At 36.6% G+C, this 15,723-nt stretch overlaps 1 protein-coding gene and 1 pseudogene across 2 annotated transcripts; one reads left to right on the forward strand and one right to left on the reverse strand.

Moving 5' to 3' along the window:
- Positions 1-619: 619 nt before the first annotated feature.
- On the reverse strand, positions 620-6,633 carry LOC113115647 (transmembrane protease serine 9-like; annotated as a pseudogene). The gene is made up of 13 exons (XR_003293921.1): positions 6,579-6,633; positions 6,342-6,492; positions 6,011-6,261; positions 5,775-5,911; positions 5,589-5,690; positions 5,446-5,490; positions 3,165-3,323; positions 1,864-2,002; positions 1,618-1,768; positions 1,289-1,539; positions 1,053-1,189; positions 867-968; positions 620-768 (listed from the first exon to the last, which is right to left on the reverse strand). The product of XR_003293921.1 is annotated as a transmembrane protease serine 9-like (transcript).
- Positions 6,634-11,664: 5,031 nt separating this feature from the next.
- On the forward strand, positions 11,665-15,310 carry LOC113115648 (interferon-inducible GTPase 1-like). The gene is made up of 2 exons (XM_026283177.1): positions 11,665-11,692; positions 13,925-15,310. The coding sequence occupies exons 1-2, from the start codon at positions 11,665-11,667 to the stop codon at positions 15,256-15,258; spliced, it is 1,362 nt and encodes a 453-aa protein (XP_026138962.1). The 3' UTR covers positions 15,259-15,310.
- The last annotated feature ends 413 nt before the right edge of the window (positions 15,311-15,723 follow it).

Genomic DNA, 15,723 nt, shown 5'->3' on the forward strand with positions numbered 1-15,723 from the left:
ACAAAGGTCTCAGTAAATCATAGAGTTTAATGTGTCATAATGTGTTAATAGCTTATATTAAGCCTTATTATGTGTAATGTTAGCCTACTAACTAATTTTATTCACACAACATATCACCAGACTAGACGATATTGCATTTGTGAACACAACAAAATGTAAAATCTCAAGACAGCATTTCTTTCTTTAGCTGTGATTCAGATTAAACCTCATAAATAATTGAATTAATAGTTTGGATACAGTTGTTACAGAAACATGTTGAAGCTGTTTAATGAAGACAATTGACAATTTATGTCAGTGCTAACAATCATCAATGACCTACTTGCTTGACTTGAACATTATCTGAAATTCATAGAAGTTCTTGTTTCCAATGTCTATCTGATGAAATAACTGTATCTACATGATTTATATTTATTGCAGTTTATTTTTAATTAATTATATTTATTAATACAAATATTATTACAAATATTATAATCAACTTGTATCTTTAGCCTTCTGCTGAATTGCTGACATAATATAGGCACTTTGTTGTGTGTTACTTTTGTAGTAAGTTTTGCTACAAGCATGATACATTTAAATGTAGGCCCGTTAACTAATACAAATGAAGCACTTGGAGAAAGCAGAGTATTTAAAATGCTTTTATTTTCATGCAGGTTTTTAATCTACAAAAATAAAAACTGATGGATTGCAGATTTAAAGGGTGTTTGTGATGTTGAATCAGCTTTAGTTTCTACTCATGGTGTCGGCGATCCATTGGCTGAACATGCAGACCTTGAAGAAAAGAGAATTCATAAAAATCATATAAGTGCTTCATAATAGACTAAACATGTTGCTTTGTGACAATTATTAAACAACAACAGCTATATTACCTTGCCATAGACACCAGGATGATTCTTCTCAGCACAGCCATAACCCCAGGACACAATACCGTGCAGCTGACCGTTACACACCACAGGGCCACCAGAGTCACCCTGAAGAAGACAAACATAACAACTGGTTATTATAAAAATACTATTAATATTCATGCAACAATGGTATATCTTGTCATCCTCTACCTGGCAAGAGTCCTTTCCTCCCTCCAGGTATCCAGCGCAGAACATGGTATCGGTGATCATACCAGGGTAGGAGTTCTTGCAGTCGCTGTCGGACAGGATGGGGATCTCCAGACACTGAAGCTTGTTGGAATCAGCAGCTACATAGAATTGAAAGCAAGATCAACAGAGATGGATTGAACTGAAGTGCTATGACCATGAAGTTTAAAGGAAGTGACATCAAGAATCCTGACACTCACTGGAGCTCATGGTGTTTCCCCAGCCAGTAACTCTGCACATGGTGCCATCGGCGGCACAGCCACTGGGCAGGGCCACAGGCTGCACGTACTGATTGAGGGTAGCGGGCTTGCTAAGCTTGATCAGCATGATGTCACTGTCAAGGGTCCAGTAGTCATAACTGGGGTGGGAGATGACCTTCTCAGAGGAGATGAACTGCTCAGTTCCCTCATTAAGTGCGATGTTGTGCTCGCCCAAACGGACCTCAAGGCGTCTGAAAGACCAATACTGTTCAGAACCAGAGGAAACCAATGAACCAGTGCTTAAACTACACTATGAGGACGTCACTTACGACATGTAGCAGTGACCAGCAGACACAACCCAGTACTCGTTGACCAGAGAGCCACCGCAGAAGTGGTAGCCAGAGTTCAGAGACACCTGCCAGGGCTGGGAATAGGGCTCGCATTCATATCCACCAACAATCTTGTCATCATCCAGAGCAACTACACAAATGAGAGAGTATCGTCAGTATACTGACTATAATTACCTGTAAAATGAGTTAAAATCATAATAATAGTGAATGGAGTATATAACTCACAGGCAGCTCCAAGGAGCACCAGGAACACCAAAGACCTCATGATTGCAGATTTAACCTGTTTGATGAAGGGCTCTCTCTTACCTGTATTTATGGGACTGTCAGTTGGCCGCCAATGACCAGTTAGCCCCAAATGACCTGTCTGAATATGTATATTTTAAGCTTTGTGACCTTGTCAGCAAGTTTCCAGCGGGAAACATGTTTTCGACAGCTGTCCATCTTCTCACCCAATGTTTGCTCAACATCTGAACTTTTCTCTATATTCAATGTAATTTTGGGTGTTCTTAGTTTTTATATTCAGCAGTCATATTTCTTGTAGTACACACTGTTTATTACAGTATGTAGAGGAATCTGTTTTCGTGACCGAAGCTTCCACAGTGCAACAGAATGACAATGACATGACAAAAGCACAAATATTAAAATAATACAAACAGAACAAAAAGTACAAAAGGGAAGAACAATATACAGATTGACAATTACAGGTAGGTATATTTCAATAGTTTTGTATGTACAGGTACATTTTGTGCAAATTCGAAACGTAAACTACAGTAAGTATGTGGGTTAGATAAATAAGTGTATAAGTAGTGTTTGTTCCACGTTTATTGTTAAATGTTTATGAGATGGATTGCCTGAGGGAAGAAACTGTTCATGTGTCTGGTCGTTCTGATGCACAGTGCTCTGTAGCGCCAACCAGATGGCAACAGTTCAAAGAAGAAGTGTGCTGGTGGTGAGGGGTCCAGAGTGATTTTGCCAGCCCTTTTGCTCACTCTGGATGAGTGCAGTTCTTTAAGAGTAGGGAGGGTTGTACCAATGATTCGCCTGGCAGTCTTGACTATCCAACATAGTCTTCTGAGATCAGATTTGGTAGCTGAGCTGAACCAGACAGTTATTAAAGTGCAGAGAACAGATTCAGTGATGGCAGAGTAGAACTGTTTCAGCAGCTCCTGTGGCAGGTTGAAGTTCCTCAGCTGGCGAAGGAAGTACAATGCCTGCTGGGGCTTTTTCACAATGGAGTCAATGTGAGTATCCCACTTCAGGTCCTGAGAGATAGTGGTGCCCAGGAACCTGCATGTCTCCACAGCTGTTACAATGCTGTTCATGATGGTCAGTGGGGGGAGTGCAGGGGGGGGGGGGGTTCTCCTGAAGTCCACAGTCATCTCCACAGTTTTGAACGTATTAAGCTCCAGGTTTTTAAGACCGCACCAGACAGCCAGTTCTTTAACCTCTTGTCTGTAAGCAGACTCATTACCATCCTGAATGAGGCCGATGAGTGTGGTGTCATCTGCAAACTTTGGGAGCTTGACAGAGGGGTCCTTTGAAGTGCAGTCGTTCGTGTCTGGGGAGAAGAGCAGAGGAGAGAGGAGAAATCCCTGAGGGACGCCAGTGCTGATGGTGCGTTTACTGGATGAGAATTTTCCCAGCTTTACGAGCTTCTGCCTGTCTGTCAGAAAGCTGGTAATCCACTGATATAATGACATAGACACATAATGACATAGACATATTCATTTTTTTTACATTTCCTTTTTTTAATTTAGCAAGAGCTTCTCTTAACTTTCTCTTTTTTAACCCTTTCCCCATCACTGATGGGATTTTTAATATTTTCATGTTTTTACTCTTATCAGACTACAGTTACTATTAATTGATTACATAATTATTCATATAATAATAATAAATTGTTCATAATTTATTGATTCTCTTTAATTATTCTTTTTCATCTATTAAAATTCCCTTTATAAAATAGCCTACCACTTATATACATTTAAACAAAGACAAGGTACTAGTCAGGTGACTATGATTACCCAGAAAATTAAAAGGACACACGGCATTGGATTTACAGAAATCATTTAAACTTTAAGTAGTGTTTTCTCAAAATTTTAACACTGCATTAACTACTGATAAACACCTTCCTTTTTATTTGAATTATCGCTCAGTGACTTATGCAACCATGTATTACTTTAGAAGTCTGTCTTTCAAACACATTAAAATGCACATATTCACATTTCTTATTTAAATGTAATACAAAATAATAATAATAATAATAATAATAATAATAATAATAATAATAATAATAATAATAATAATTATAATAATTATAATAATAATTATAATAATAATAAAATTCAGCTGAACTTCTTTGACCTGCATGATTTATTTCCCTGAAGCACCCCCTGATATTTTAAGATAATAAATAAATAATTAACTTTTGTCAGAGTTCTCTGACCTTGGTTAATGGGTAACATGACACTCTAAACAAATTAAATATTTATTTTTAAGTAAATATTTTATTTTGTTTGTTGGTATTTTAAAATGATTTAGACTAATTTCACATTTTTATAATTTAATTCGATTTTGGTTAAACTCACTTACCCATGCAGTTCCTTAAAGCCCATCTTGAGAAACCTTGGCATAATGTTCAATGCCCTCCAAGTTGTTAATAACAACTTCTTTCTCTTTGTATTTTTCAAGATTATCCTTTTAAATCAATGTGATAAACAAGTCACGTCATAAGTAATGAAAAATGTTATCGAAAAGTAATTTGGAATCAGTAGCTACTACAATTTGTAAGTAATCAAAAACCTAGCATTGCTTACAAATATCAATAACAATATACCGTACGCTTGTCTTTAAAGGAGACATGACACATTTTCTCTCATGTTAATCTTGAGTACCTATAGAATAGTATTGCATCCTTCATATCCATGAAGAATTTTAAGTTTTATCTGACTTATAAAAGAAAGATACAGCTGTATCTGCAGAAACAGTCGACGAGCCATCTCTGGGCGGAGCTAAAGATTCATGAGCATGCACAGCGTTCACGTAGCTTTTGTTCTTGGTAAGCTGAACAAGGTTATTTTCCCCTCATGACCAAAAACACACTTATTTGGTGACTGCTGATTTTTTTTGAACAACAAAATGTAAAGTCCTTATTGAGCAAGTCCTGTGCTGTGTTGCCGACGATTTCCATAATCCAAATGAAACACGTCGATGGGCATGCCCTTGCTCTCATTTTGGTTTAAGTATGCAAGCCTTTTTTTAAAGAGAGTTGCACATAAAAGGAATTCCAGCCTTTATGATGTCACAAAGGGCCATACTCGAAAAAATCTTTCCAAAACTTGTACAAACCATGAAGGAGTTTCTTTGGCACAGAAATACTCCATCAAACCTCCAAATCCTTTTTGAGACTTTGGTCATGTTTAGCATAAGGATCCAACTTTTTAGCAGTGTAAACAGTCATAGATATCCCCTTCAACATTTCCTTTGTTGGACATTCCTAAATGCGTGTTTCTTTTTGATAGAATAATTGTGCTTCTTCATAAACTGCTTGTCAGTATTATTTTCTAGAAATATTGAAAACTTTGTTGTGTGTTGCTTTGTCAAGTAATTTTTGCTAAGAGCATCATACATTTAAATGTCACCTTGTTAAAGTGCTTAAAACAATATATTCAGTGCTACTTAAATAATCACTTGGAAAAGGCAGAATATTTTAAATGCTTTTATTTTCACAGGTTTTTGATCTCCAAAACAAAAAGAAAAAAAGGATGGATTGTAGATTTGGAGGCTGTTTGTGATGTCGAATCAGCTTTAGTTGCTGCTCATGGTGTCGGCGATCCATTGGCTGAACATGCAGACCTTGAAGAAAAGAGAATTCATAAAAATCATACAAGTGCTTCATATTTAACCAAACATGTTGCTTTGTGACAATTATCATACAACAACAGCTATATTACCTTGCCATAGACACCAGGATGATTCTTCTCAGCACAGCCATAACCCCAGGACACAATACCGTGCAGCTGACCGTTACACACCACAGGGCCACCAGAGTCACCCTGAAGAAGACAAACATAACAACTGGTTATTATAAAAATACTATTAATATTCATGCAACAATGGTATATCTTGTCATCCTCTACCTGGCAAGAGTCCTTTCCTCCCTCCAGGTATCCAGCGCAGAACATGGTATCGGTGATCATACCAGGGTAGGAGTTCTTGCAGTCGCGGTCGGACAGGATGGGGATCTCCAGACACTGAAGCTTGTTGGAATCAGCAGCTACATAGAATTGAAAGCAAGATCAACAGAGATGGATTGAACTGAAGTGCTATGACCATGAAGTGTAAAGGAAGTGACATCAAGAATCCTGACACTCACTGGAGCTCATGGTGTTTCCCCAGCCAGTAACTCTGCACATGGTGCCATCGGCGGCACAGCCAGTGGGCAGGGCCACAGTCTGCACGTACTGATTGAGGGTAGCGGGCTTGCTAAGCTTGATCAGCATGATGTCACTGTCAATGGTCCAGGAGTCATAGTTGGGGTGGCGGATGACCTTCTCAGAGGAGATGAACTGCTCAGTTCCCTCATTAAGTGCGATGTTGTGCTCGCCCAAACGGACCTCAATGCGTCTGGAAGACAAAGTGTTTTACTCAGAACTGAGAAAACCAATGGACTGATACATGAACTACTTTATGAATGCATCACTTACGACTTGTAGCAGTGAGCAGCAGACACAACCCAGTACTCGCTGACCAGAGAGCCACCGCAGAAGTGGTAGCCAATGTTCAGAGATGCCTGCCAGGCCTGGGATTAGGGCTCGCATTCATATCCACCAACAATCTTGTCATCATCCAGAGCAACTACACAAATGAGAGAGTATCGTCAGTATACTGACTATAATTACCTGTAAGAGTGAAAGTCATAAATGATGTGAGTCTCTACTCACAGGCGGCTCCAAGGAGCACCAGGAACACCAAAGATCTCATGACTGCTGATTGAACCTGTTCGATGAAGGTCTCGCTCCTCACTCGCAGTATTTATGGGACTGTCAGCCTATGTATTCACGCCCAAGTGCTCCACCATTGACCAATCAGCTCCAAGAGACATGTCTGAAGTCTGATAAAGAATACGCTATCACTGTGTTTCCACGAAGTGAAAACTGTATGTTAGGGTTGCATCGGCACCCTTTGTATAGAAAATATATAAGAGATATAAGACTTAAAAATATAAAGGCAAAACCTCAACGGTTGGTAAAAAACTAATATTGTGATCCAATAATATTAATATAGGGAATAAATTAGAGCACAAAATCACAGTTTTAAACAGTGTATATGAAACTTTGTCAATTTTTGATCCAGCCTGGGAGATCCAGCAGCTGAGTTGTTAATATGTATGTTTTAGGCTTTGTGACCTTGACAGGAGGTTTCCAACCATGAAAGAAGTTTTGATCAGCTGTCCATCTTCTCACCCATGTTTTGCGTCTGTACTTTTCCCTGACTGTTTCACAGTTTACAGTCGAAAAACAGAGCATTTTTCCTGCTAAACTTTCTCACAAAAAGTTAATAGATTGGTATCAGCCCAGCAATATCTAATAATCCAGTTTAAATTCCCAGTACGTTTGTGGCAATTGTATTGTTGTTGTTTGTCACATTTTATTTTACTCATGCGTTGCATTTCTCAATAATTTTACTGCTAAACAAAGTTGTTCATGTTATTGGTACCAATTACTGCTTATGTGTTTAATTCATATGAAATTAGTATTTGTGCTTCATGCAACTAGTTGTTTTTGTGCCTTTTATAATGCTAAAATCTTATTAGCTGCAGATGTTGAATTAGTACTATGTATTTGCAGTAAATTAGACTTCAAATTAGAAAAAATTTAAATTGATAAAAAATAAGTAAATTTTAACCTTTGCAGTATCTGAGTAACTTTTATTAAGAAATCATCAATTAAAATAAAACTATTAATTAAAATAGAAAAACAAGAAATTCATATCCTAAATAAAAAGACTTATGATTCTGCATTTAATTGATTTTTTTTTTTTTAAGACCTTAACAAAAAAACTTCAGCAGGTGAGATATAATTATGATGCATGTTCTTTTCTTTTTCTTTTTTCTTACAGTGCATGTGCAGTAGGCTGCATGTGCATATATTCTCACATGACCTTAAACTTGCTATCTAAAGGTTATGCAACACACATTTGATACCATTATCATTTCACATTTTGACTTTGGGTAGGTGTAGGATATTAAGTTCAGTTTAATCAAAACTGCATTAAATACCAAGAACTGGATTTTGAATATTAATCATTTAGTTCATTACAGAACAGTACAGATGAATCACTTGAGTTGAGTTAACATAAAAATGCTTCAATCATAATTATTATAAAATTACTTACAACATACAACAACTGCTTATTAAATATTGTGCCCTAAAGCCTGTATGTTAAAGTAATCTGTAAACAATAGATGCACAGGTCTATTAGAACATTTTCATTTTGCTAATGGAACAGTAAATGATCCTTTGCTTAAACTGTAAAAAATCCAATTAAAAAATGTTGGAATGGCAAAAATATTTAAGTTGAACTAATTTATTGCTTGGGATTAGTTGTGAAGACATATTATTTTTAGTCTGCAGAAAATATATTTTAAAAACATTAAATGAATGGCAATTCTCAAATCCTGTCAACATTGAGATTTCCAGCCAACACTGAGATCATTCCACACGTGCACGAGCCTCAGTGACTTCGCGGGAGAAACAGCGCCGGCATCTTGTCAAGTTCACGCATCAGGTATGTGCCACTAAATAATTTTTTTTTGTTGAATATGAAAAAAAGTGTATATTTAAGTTTATGCTAAGATCAGGCGTCAGGTAAGAGAATATTTGTACAGTAATGGCCAAAAGTGTTGGAAGTGAGATACATTTTGTCAAAAAAGCCACTTCTCTCCAAGAAAAAAAAAAAGTGTCAAGGACAGACAGAAATTCTGCAGGAAGAGGAAGAGGTGCAAAGTTATTTTCTCTGATGAAGCTCTCCCCATAGAAGAAAAGGTGAGCAAAGGTCCAGAAGTCACATACAAATTCATATGAATTGTGCAAGTGAGGTCGTACAAATTCATACGTATTAGCCATCTCGTAAAATATGTATAAGTTTCCACGAGATCATGCTGTTTTTTTCTTAGTTCATTAAACAAAGTTGTATTACAGATGTAATGTTCGTCAGCTGGGGGTTTAAAGGGATAGTTCACCCCAAAATTAAAATTTGCTATTAATTTACTGACCCTTGGATGTAGGTGACTTTTTTCTTCAAGCCTGCATGTTAAGTCCGTATGAAACATTTTATAAATGATATTGTTATTAAATAAAGGATATTATGCGTTGAAATGTGTGTGTTTTCTGTGAATCTCAGCATGAGAGAAGAATACACTGCTAAATTTGTTATGATTATTAGATTTTTGAGATTGTTGAAGATTGGAATGCATCCAAATGTACTCAAGAATTAATAGTAAATGATATGTTAAAAAGGTAATCTGACACACACAAACACGTGCATGTGTGTTTTATTAAAAAAAATGTTTTTGAAAAGAGGTTGTTTAGTAGGTTATTAAAAAACTAAATAAACATAAAAATATAAAAGGCTTTAGACTATCCACACGTGCTTCCGAATGTGTACTGCTGGGAAACACCCAGATGAGGACAGAATGTTTCTCTGTGTGGAAGGCAAGAACTCTAGATTTCTATGAACTTTACAACCTGGGGTTTTTTACTTCTGTACAAGAGACTTTGTTTTGGGAGTTCAGTTTATTAATAATAAAGAACTGAACCAAAAATGTACTCTATTTCCAGGGAGATTCTTCAGAGTAGCTTTTCTATTTTTATTTGCTATGCATTTTAATACACGAGACTCTCCATCAGACCTCGGGCAGCAGTTAACCTTAACATGCAGGTTAATATGCACATTTTACTTTCTCATAAGTGGTCTTATTTCTTAGAGAGGCGTACTCATAAAGAGCAAATGTTCTTCAACCTAAACTAGTCTCAAATATAAATTTAGAGGAAAGAACTGAGTCATGGGATTCAAATGATTTATTTCAGTTGCTTTATAATGTAATGTCCTCTTAATCTGTTTGTATGACAAAGGGAACTGTGCGTTATTGCTTGATGTAATAAATTACACTATAACTGTTATAGATCAATCAACTTATGTATAAAATAATCTGTTCACTGTCTTTCACTGTCTGGCATTTCTTTTAAAATGTGTATAAAGTCTGTAGATTCTCGCAGTGAAGTCTACTATGTTTTTCCCATGAAAAGTTTTCATGCCACAAACCAGTTTGTCTGGATGTCTTTGAAAATATATAAGTCATATACCTTTCACAGCAGTTCTTGGCCAAGGCAGTGCACACACACAAACACGATTGCAGTATGCAGCACAATGTAAATACAGCAGGCATCACTATATCTCTTCATGAAACTTAATAAGGATGTGCCTTCAGAAATACATCAGTTTGTAGCTGCAGCCTGATCCAAAATCTCTTGGCTCAAAAAAATAAAAATAAAATAAATTGGATGTTTGTGGCTAAACTAACTTTTCCTGGAAACATTGCTGTCCATTAAAGCACACACACGTCACATACACATGGGTTTCCGTGTTTTAAGGGGAAATCCCATAGACATTTGAATTTTTTAACTGTACTGTCTATCCCTTTACCCTAACCTTTCATTTAGATTTATTAGCTAATTTCCTCATAGGGACCGATAATGCCCTAAAAGGACAAAGGATTTTGGCCTGAACACACACAAAAGCTAAAGTCTGCTACTGAAGATGACTTATAAGACATCTATTTCCACAATAAAACTACAATTTACCTATTATATCTGCTTTATTCTGCATCATTGAAGTATAAAAATGTTAAGCAAATCTTATTTTTATTTTATTCATTAACTGTTATGTGTTGGGAGATTCCCTGCTCAAGAAGGTCTAGATATTTCTTCCAGCAATGACCAAATGTTGCTATTTTGGGGTTTTCTTGATGTGATGTTAAAACTTATTAGAATTTGTATTTTTGTTCTTGATTCTAGTCTTCATTTTTATATATGGTCCATGTTATGACAAATTAATTGAGTATTTATGGTAAATGGCTTTCATATCTACACAAACACACCTCCTACAGCAAGTACAACAAAGTAGCATCAGTATAGTTGATTTGTTCACAAAGCTGCTGATGCATCTCTCTATTACCACTTGAGGAAATGAGAGATTTCTACATTCTCCAGTGCCTTGTGCTCAGAACCAACCCACAAGATGAGGGAATAACGCCATAAATCAACGTGCAACACATGCTTAGTGAATTCCCCTATGATGTTTTCATTTTTTGAGACTGGTTGGTTCAGTTGTCTATCAAAAGCACATTTAATTTCCAGTGCTTTTACCAATTGTCTTTACAAGGAAACAGCGTCATATATCTCTCATCTAATTATTATTCCATTTGCATCATGGGGTTAGAAGTAGTACTGCATTGATAATACTTTTAATTATTAAAGACATTATTGCTTTAATTATTGCTATAATAAGCGGTTTAAGGTCCAGTCCACCTTCACTTTGTGAAAGTAAAAGAATATGCAGTTTTTTTTAATTATTGTGTACATGATCTGTGGCCATTATTTTTATTCATGTTAAATTATGTCAATTATTCTGTTTATTGGGTTAGACATGCATAGGGATTACAGTATTTCAGATTGAGTCCGTTCTTTCATCAACTCCTGTAGGGCTGAATGATTTGATAAAAGGCTTTCAGTAGCAGAGATCCAGGTCACTGACTGTAAAGACAGCCACAAGACAAACCTGAACTGTACAGTACCATGCTGAAAGAATCTCGTAGCCTGTGATGCAAAATAACATCCAACTAGTTTTAATGTGGGTAGAAAAAATGTTTTTTCATCTCTTAACAACTATGTGTATCTGCTATTGAATTTAATCAATAATGATGAAACCAAGATGCTTTCATACATAAAAACACGTATAGGTGCTATCATGTATGTGAGCTTCCTAAGTAGTGAAGGTGCGAAACATGTTATTTAAATACACTTTCATAACAATGGGTTTTAAATCTGACAGCTATTCATCTTTTTTTTCAGTGCTTATGTAAGATGAAATACAATGAAATTAATAGTTAGTAATTAATGTAGCCTTAGATTAAAATTATGCTGTAAAATCAAATGAGAATAAAATTATTTAGGTTTTAGCTTGAACATTATTGGGGTTGGATGTAATTTTGGAATTATTGTAAGTTTAGGTTTTACAGGTCTATGATTATACAGGAGAGTTAAATCTTAGGACAATGCATGTTTAAAAATGAGTCTTTTTTTTCGTTTTCAATTCAAGTTTATTTTTTGTATAGCGCTTTTTACAAAACAAATCGTTACAAAGCAACTTTACAGAAAATTATGTTTCTACAATATTTAGTAGTAGCTAGTAGTTTGTGCACATTTGACAGGATTTTAGAAAAACTAAAAAATAATAATAATACAAGACGTAGTCAGCTAGACGATGAACTATCAATATTATTAATTAAATTATTATATGATTAAGTCACACATTTAGGAATAATTGTTAGTTCTGTTTGTTGATTCAGGGTCAGCATCATCTGAGGTCCTCTGAGGGTCAGCATCATCTCTTCTCAGGTGTTCTGGATCCAGACTGGAGCTTGTGTAAATCCTAGTTACCACGGGATGTAAATCCCGTGGCAAAACATAGAAACAAAATACAGACATCATTAGCATAGCTGCTGATCCAACAAAGTAAAATTAGTTTAACCCAAGCTAATGAATAAAAATGCACCTTTGATCAGATGCAACTACACTCACAATTAAAAAGATACATTATTCGAATGCTTGGCGAAAGAGATGTGTTTTTAATCTAGATTTAAACAGAGAGAGTGTGTCTGAACCCCGAACATTATCAGGAAGGCTATTCCAGAGTTTGGGAGCCAAATGTGAGAAAGCTCTACCTCCTTTAGTGGACTTTGCTATCCTAGGAACTACCAAAAGTCCAGCGTTTTGTGACCTTAGGGTGCGTGATGGGTTGTAACGTGGTAGAAGGCTAGTTAGGTACGCTGGAGCTAAACCATTTAGGGCCTTATAGGTAAGTAATGATAATTTGTAACTGATGCGGAACTTAATAGGTAGCCAGTGCAGAGACTGTAAAATTGGGGTAATATGATCATATTTTCTTGACCTCGTAAGGACTCTCGCTGCTGCATTTTGGACGACCTGTAGCTTGTTTATTGACGAAGCAGGACAACCACCTAGAAGTGCATTACAATAGTCCAGTCTAGAGGTCATGAATGCATGAACTAGCTTTTCTGCATCAGAAACAGATAACATGTTTCGTAGCTTGGCAATGTTTCTAAGATGGAAGAATGCAATTTTTGTAACATTGGAAATATGATTTTCAAAAGACAAATTGCTGTCTAATATAACACCCAGATTTCTGACTGTAGAGGAAGTAACAGTACATCCGTCTAGTTGCAGATTGTAATCTACAAGATTCTGTGTAGTGTTTTTTGGTCCAATAATTAATATCTCCGTCTTATCCGAATTTAATTGGAGAAAATTCTTTGTCATCCAATCTTTTACATTTTTAACACACTCTGTTAGCTTAGATAATTGGGAAGTTTCATCTGGTCTCGTTGATATATATAGCTGAGTATCATCAGCATAACAGTGGAAGCTAATTCCGTATTTTCTAATAATATTACCAAGGGGCAACATGTATATTGAAAATAGAAGGGGACCTAGGACGGATCCTTGTGGCACTCCATATTTTACTGATGATAAATGAGATGACTCCCCATTTAAGTAAACAAAATGGTAGCGATCGGACAGGTAGGATCTAAACCATCTTAGAGCCTGCCCTTGAATACCTGTATAGTTTTGTAATCTATCTATGAGTATGTCATGATCTATGGTGTCGAACGCAGCACTAAGATCAAGTAAGACTAGAAATGAGATGCAGCCTTGGTCTGACGCAAGGAGCAGGTCATTTGTAATTTTAACAAGTGCAGTTTCTGTGCTATGGTGGGGCCTAAAACCTGACTGAAATTCTTCATACAGATCATTTTTATGCAGGAAGGTGCTCAATTGAGCAGACACAACTTTTTCTAAAATTTTAGACATAAATGGTAGATTTGAAATAGGCCTATAATTTGCCAGTACACTAGGATCTAGTTTTGGTTTCTTAATAAGAGGCTTAATAACCGCCAGCTTGAATGGTTTTGGGACGTGTCCTAAAGATACAACAATCAGTCCAAGAAATATGCTGCGAAAACTGGAAATAGCTAATGGACAAACTAAATGTTCTGACGAACCTAAAGAAAAAGACATTAAAAAGCCAGAGGAAGAGGACACCAACAAAAATGTATATGTGGTTTCCAATGAGTTTGTAGATGTATTTTCTAAAGCCACGGCAAACACAGAAGATTCAGACTCTCTTGGTTTAGAATTACAGGAAATAATTGACTCTCCACCTGCAGAGAAAACAAACAAACTGAAAAGTAAACTGAAAGAGTTAGAGAATGTTACACTTAACATTGCTATAACAGGGATGACAGGAGCAGGGAAGTCTTCCTTCGTCAATGCCCTCAGAGGCCTTTCTAATGATGATAAAGACGCAGCTCCCACAGGAACAACTGAGACTACCATGAAGCCCGACATGTATCTGCACCCCTCCATGCCAAATGTGAAGATCTGGGACCTGCCTGGAATTGGGAGTCCCAAATTTAAAGCAAAGAAGTACCTGAAAGATGTCAATTTCCACACTTATGACTTCTTTCTCATAGTGACCTCTGAAAGATTTAAGGAGAACGACATCGAGCTGGCCAGAGCGATCATGAAGAGCAAGAAGCTATTTTATTTCATTCGTACTAAAATTGATAACGACATTCGTGCTGAATCACACAAAAGAAACTTTGATGAGCGGATGTTGCTCAAAAACATTCGAGAGGATTGTAAGGCGAACCTATTGAGAGTCGGAATACCCCAAATATTCCTAGTATCTTCATTTAATTTGGAAAAATATGACTTTCAGAAGCTCATCGACACCCTCGAAGATGAACTTCCAGAGAACAAGAAATTTGCTCTCATTCAGTCTCTTCCCGTTTATTCTCTAGAGGCCCTCACAAAGAAGAAAATATACTACAAGAAAATGATTTGGCTAAATGCATTTGCAGCCGGGGTTGGGGCGATAGCTCCCATCCCAGGATTGTCACTGGCCTGTGATTATGGCATCATGAAGAAGTTTTTTCAGCAAGTCTACACAGGCTACGGCTTATCAAATCAGGCTCTAGAGGCACTATCAGACCGAGTGAACAAACCGGTGGAGAAGCTAAAAGATGCTAAGACATCACGCTTCAAAGAGGGGGCCACTGAGGATATTGTGATTGAAATGCTGTCTACACCAATGATTGCTATAGCTAAAACGCTGGGGACCATAATATCTCTGCTGCCAGGAGGAGCTCTACCAGCAGGAGGAACAGCCGTCGCTTCTGTGCACTACCTGCTTAACATGGGACTCAATGAGATGACAGAAGACACCAAATGTGTCCTTTCTGTGTCACAGCTTGCTTAATAGGCATAAAAAGGAACTGTTGATGCAGAAAAAAACATGTATTGTAGTACTAAAAAATTATTTTAATTGTACTACATTTTTATAATTATGATTCATATAAAATGAAACGTACTGAAAAGTAAACATTGTGTATTTGAAATAAAAATAGTTTGCTTTACCAATGTATACTACGCTTTCTTATTTTGCCAGTTTCTTTCATTTGTTTCTGTATATATAACTGTGTACTGTATATAGTGCATGTATGCTGGACATCCAATGAATAAAATACTTAATGATTAAAGGACTGATCTATTTTATTTATTATTTTTTTATTTTGTGAAGTGACATTCAGCCAAGTATGGTGACCCATACTCAGAATTTGTGCTCTGCATTTAATCCATCCAAAATGCACACACACAGAGCAGTGAACACACACACACACACACACACAGAGCAGTGGTGGGTGTGCGGGCGCTGCGGCGCCCG

Source organism: Carassius auratus, chromosome 16 (genome assembly GCF_003368295.1).
Source record: "Carassius auratus strain Wakin chromosome 16, ASM336829v1, whole genome shotgun sequence".
NCBI lineage: Eukaryota > Metazoa > Chordata > Actinopteri > Cypriniformes > Cyprinidae > Carassius > Carassius auratus.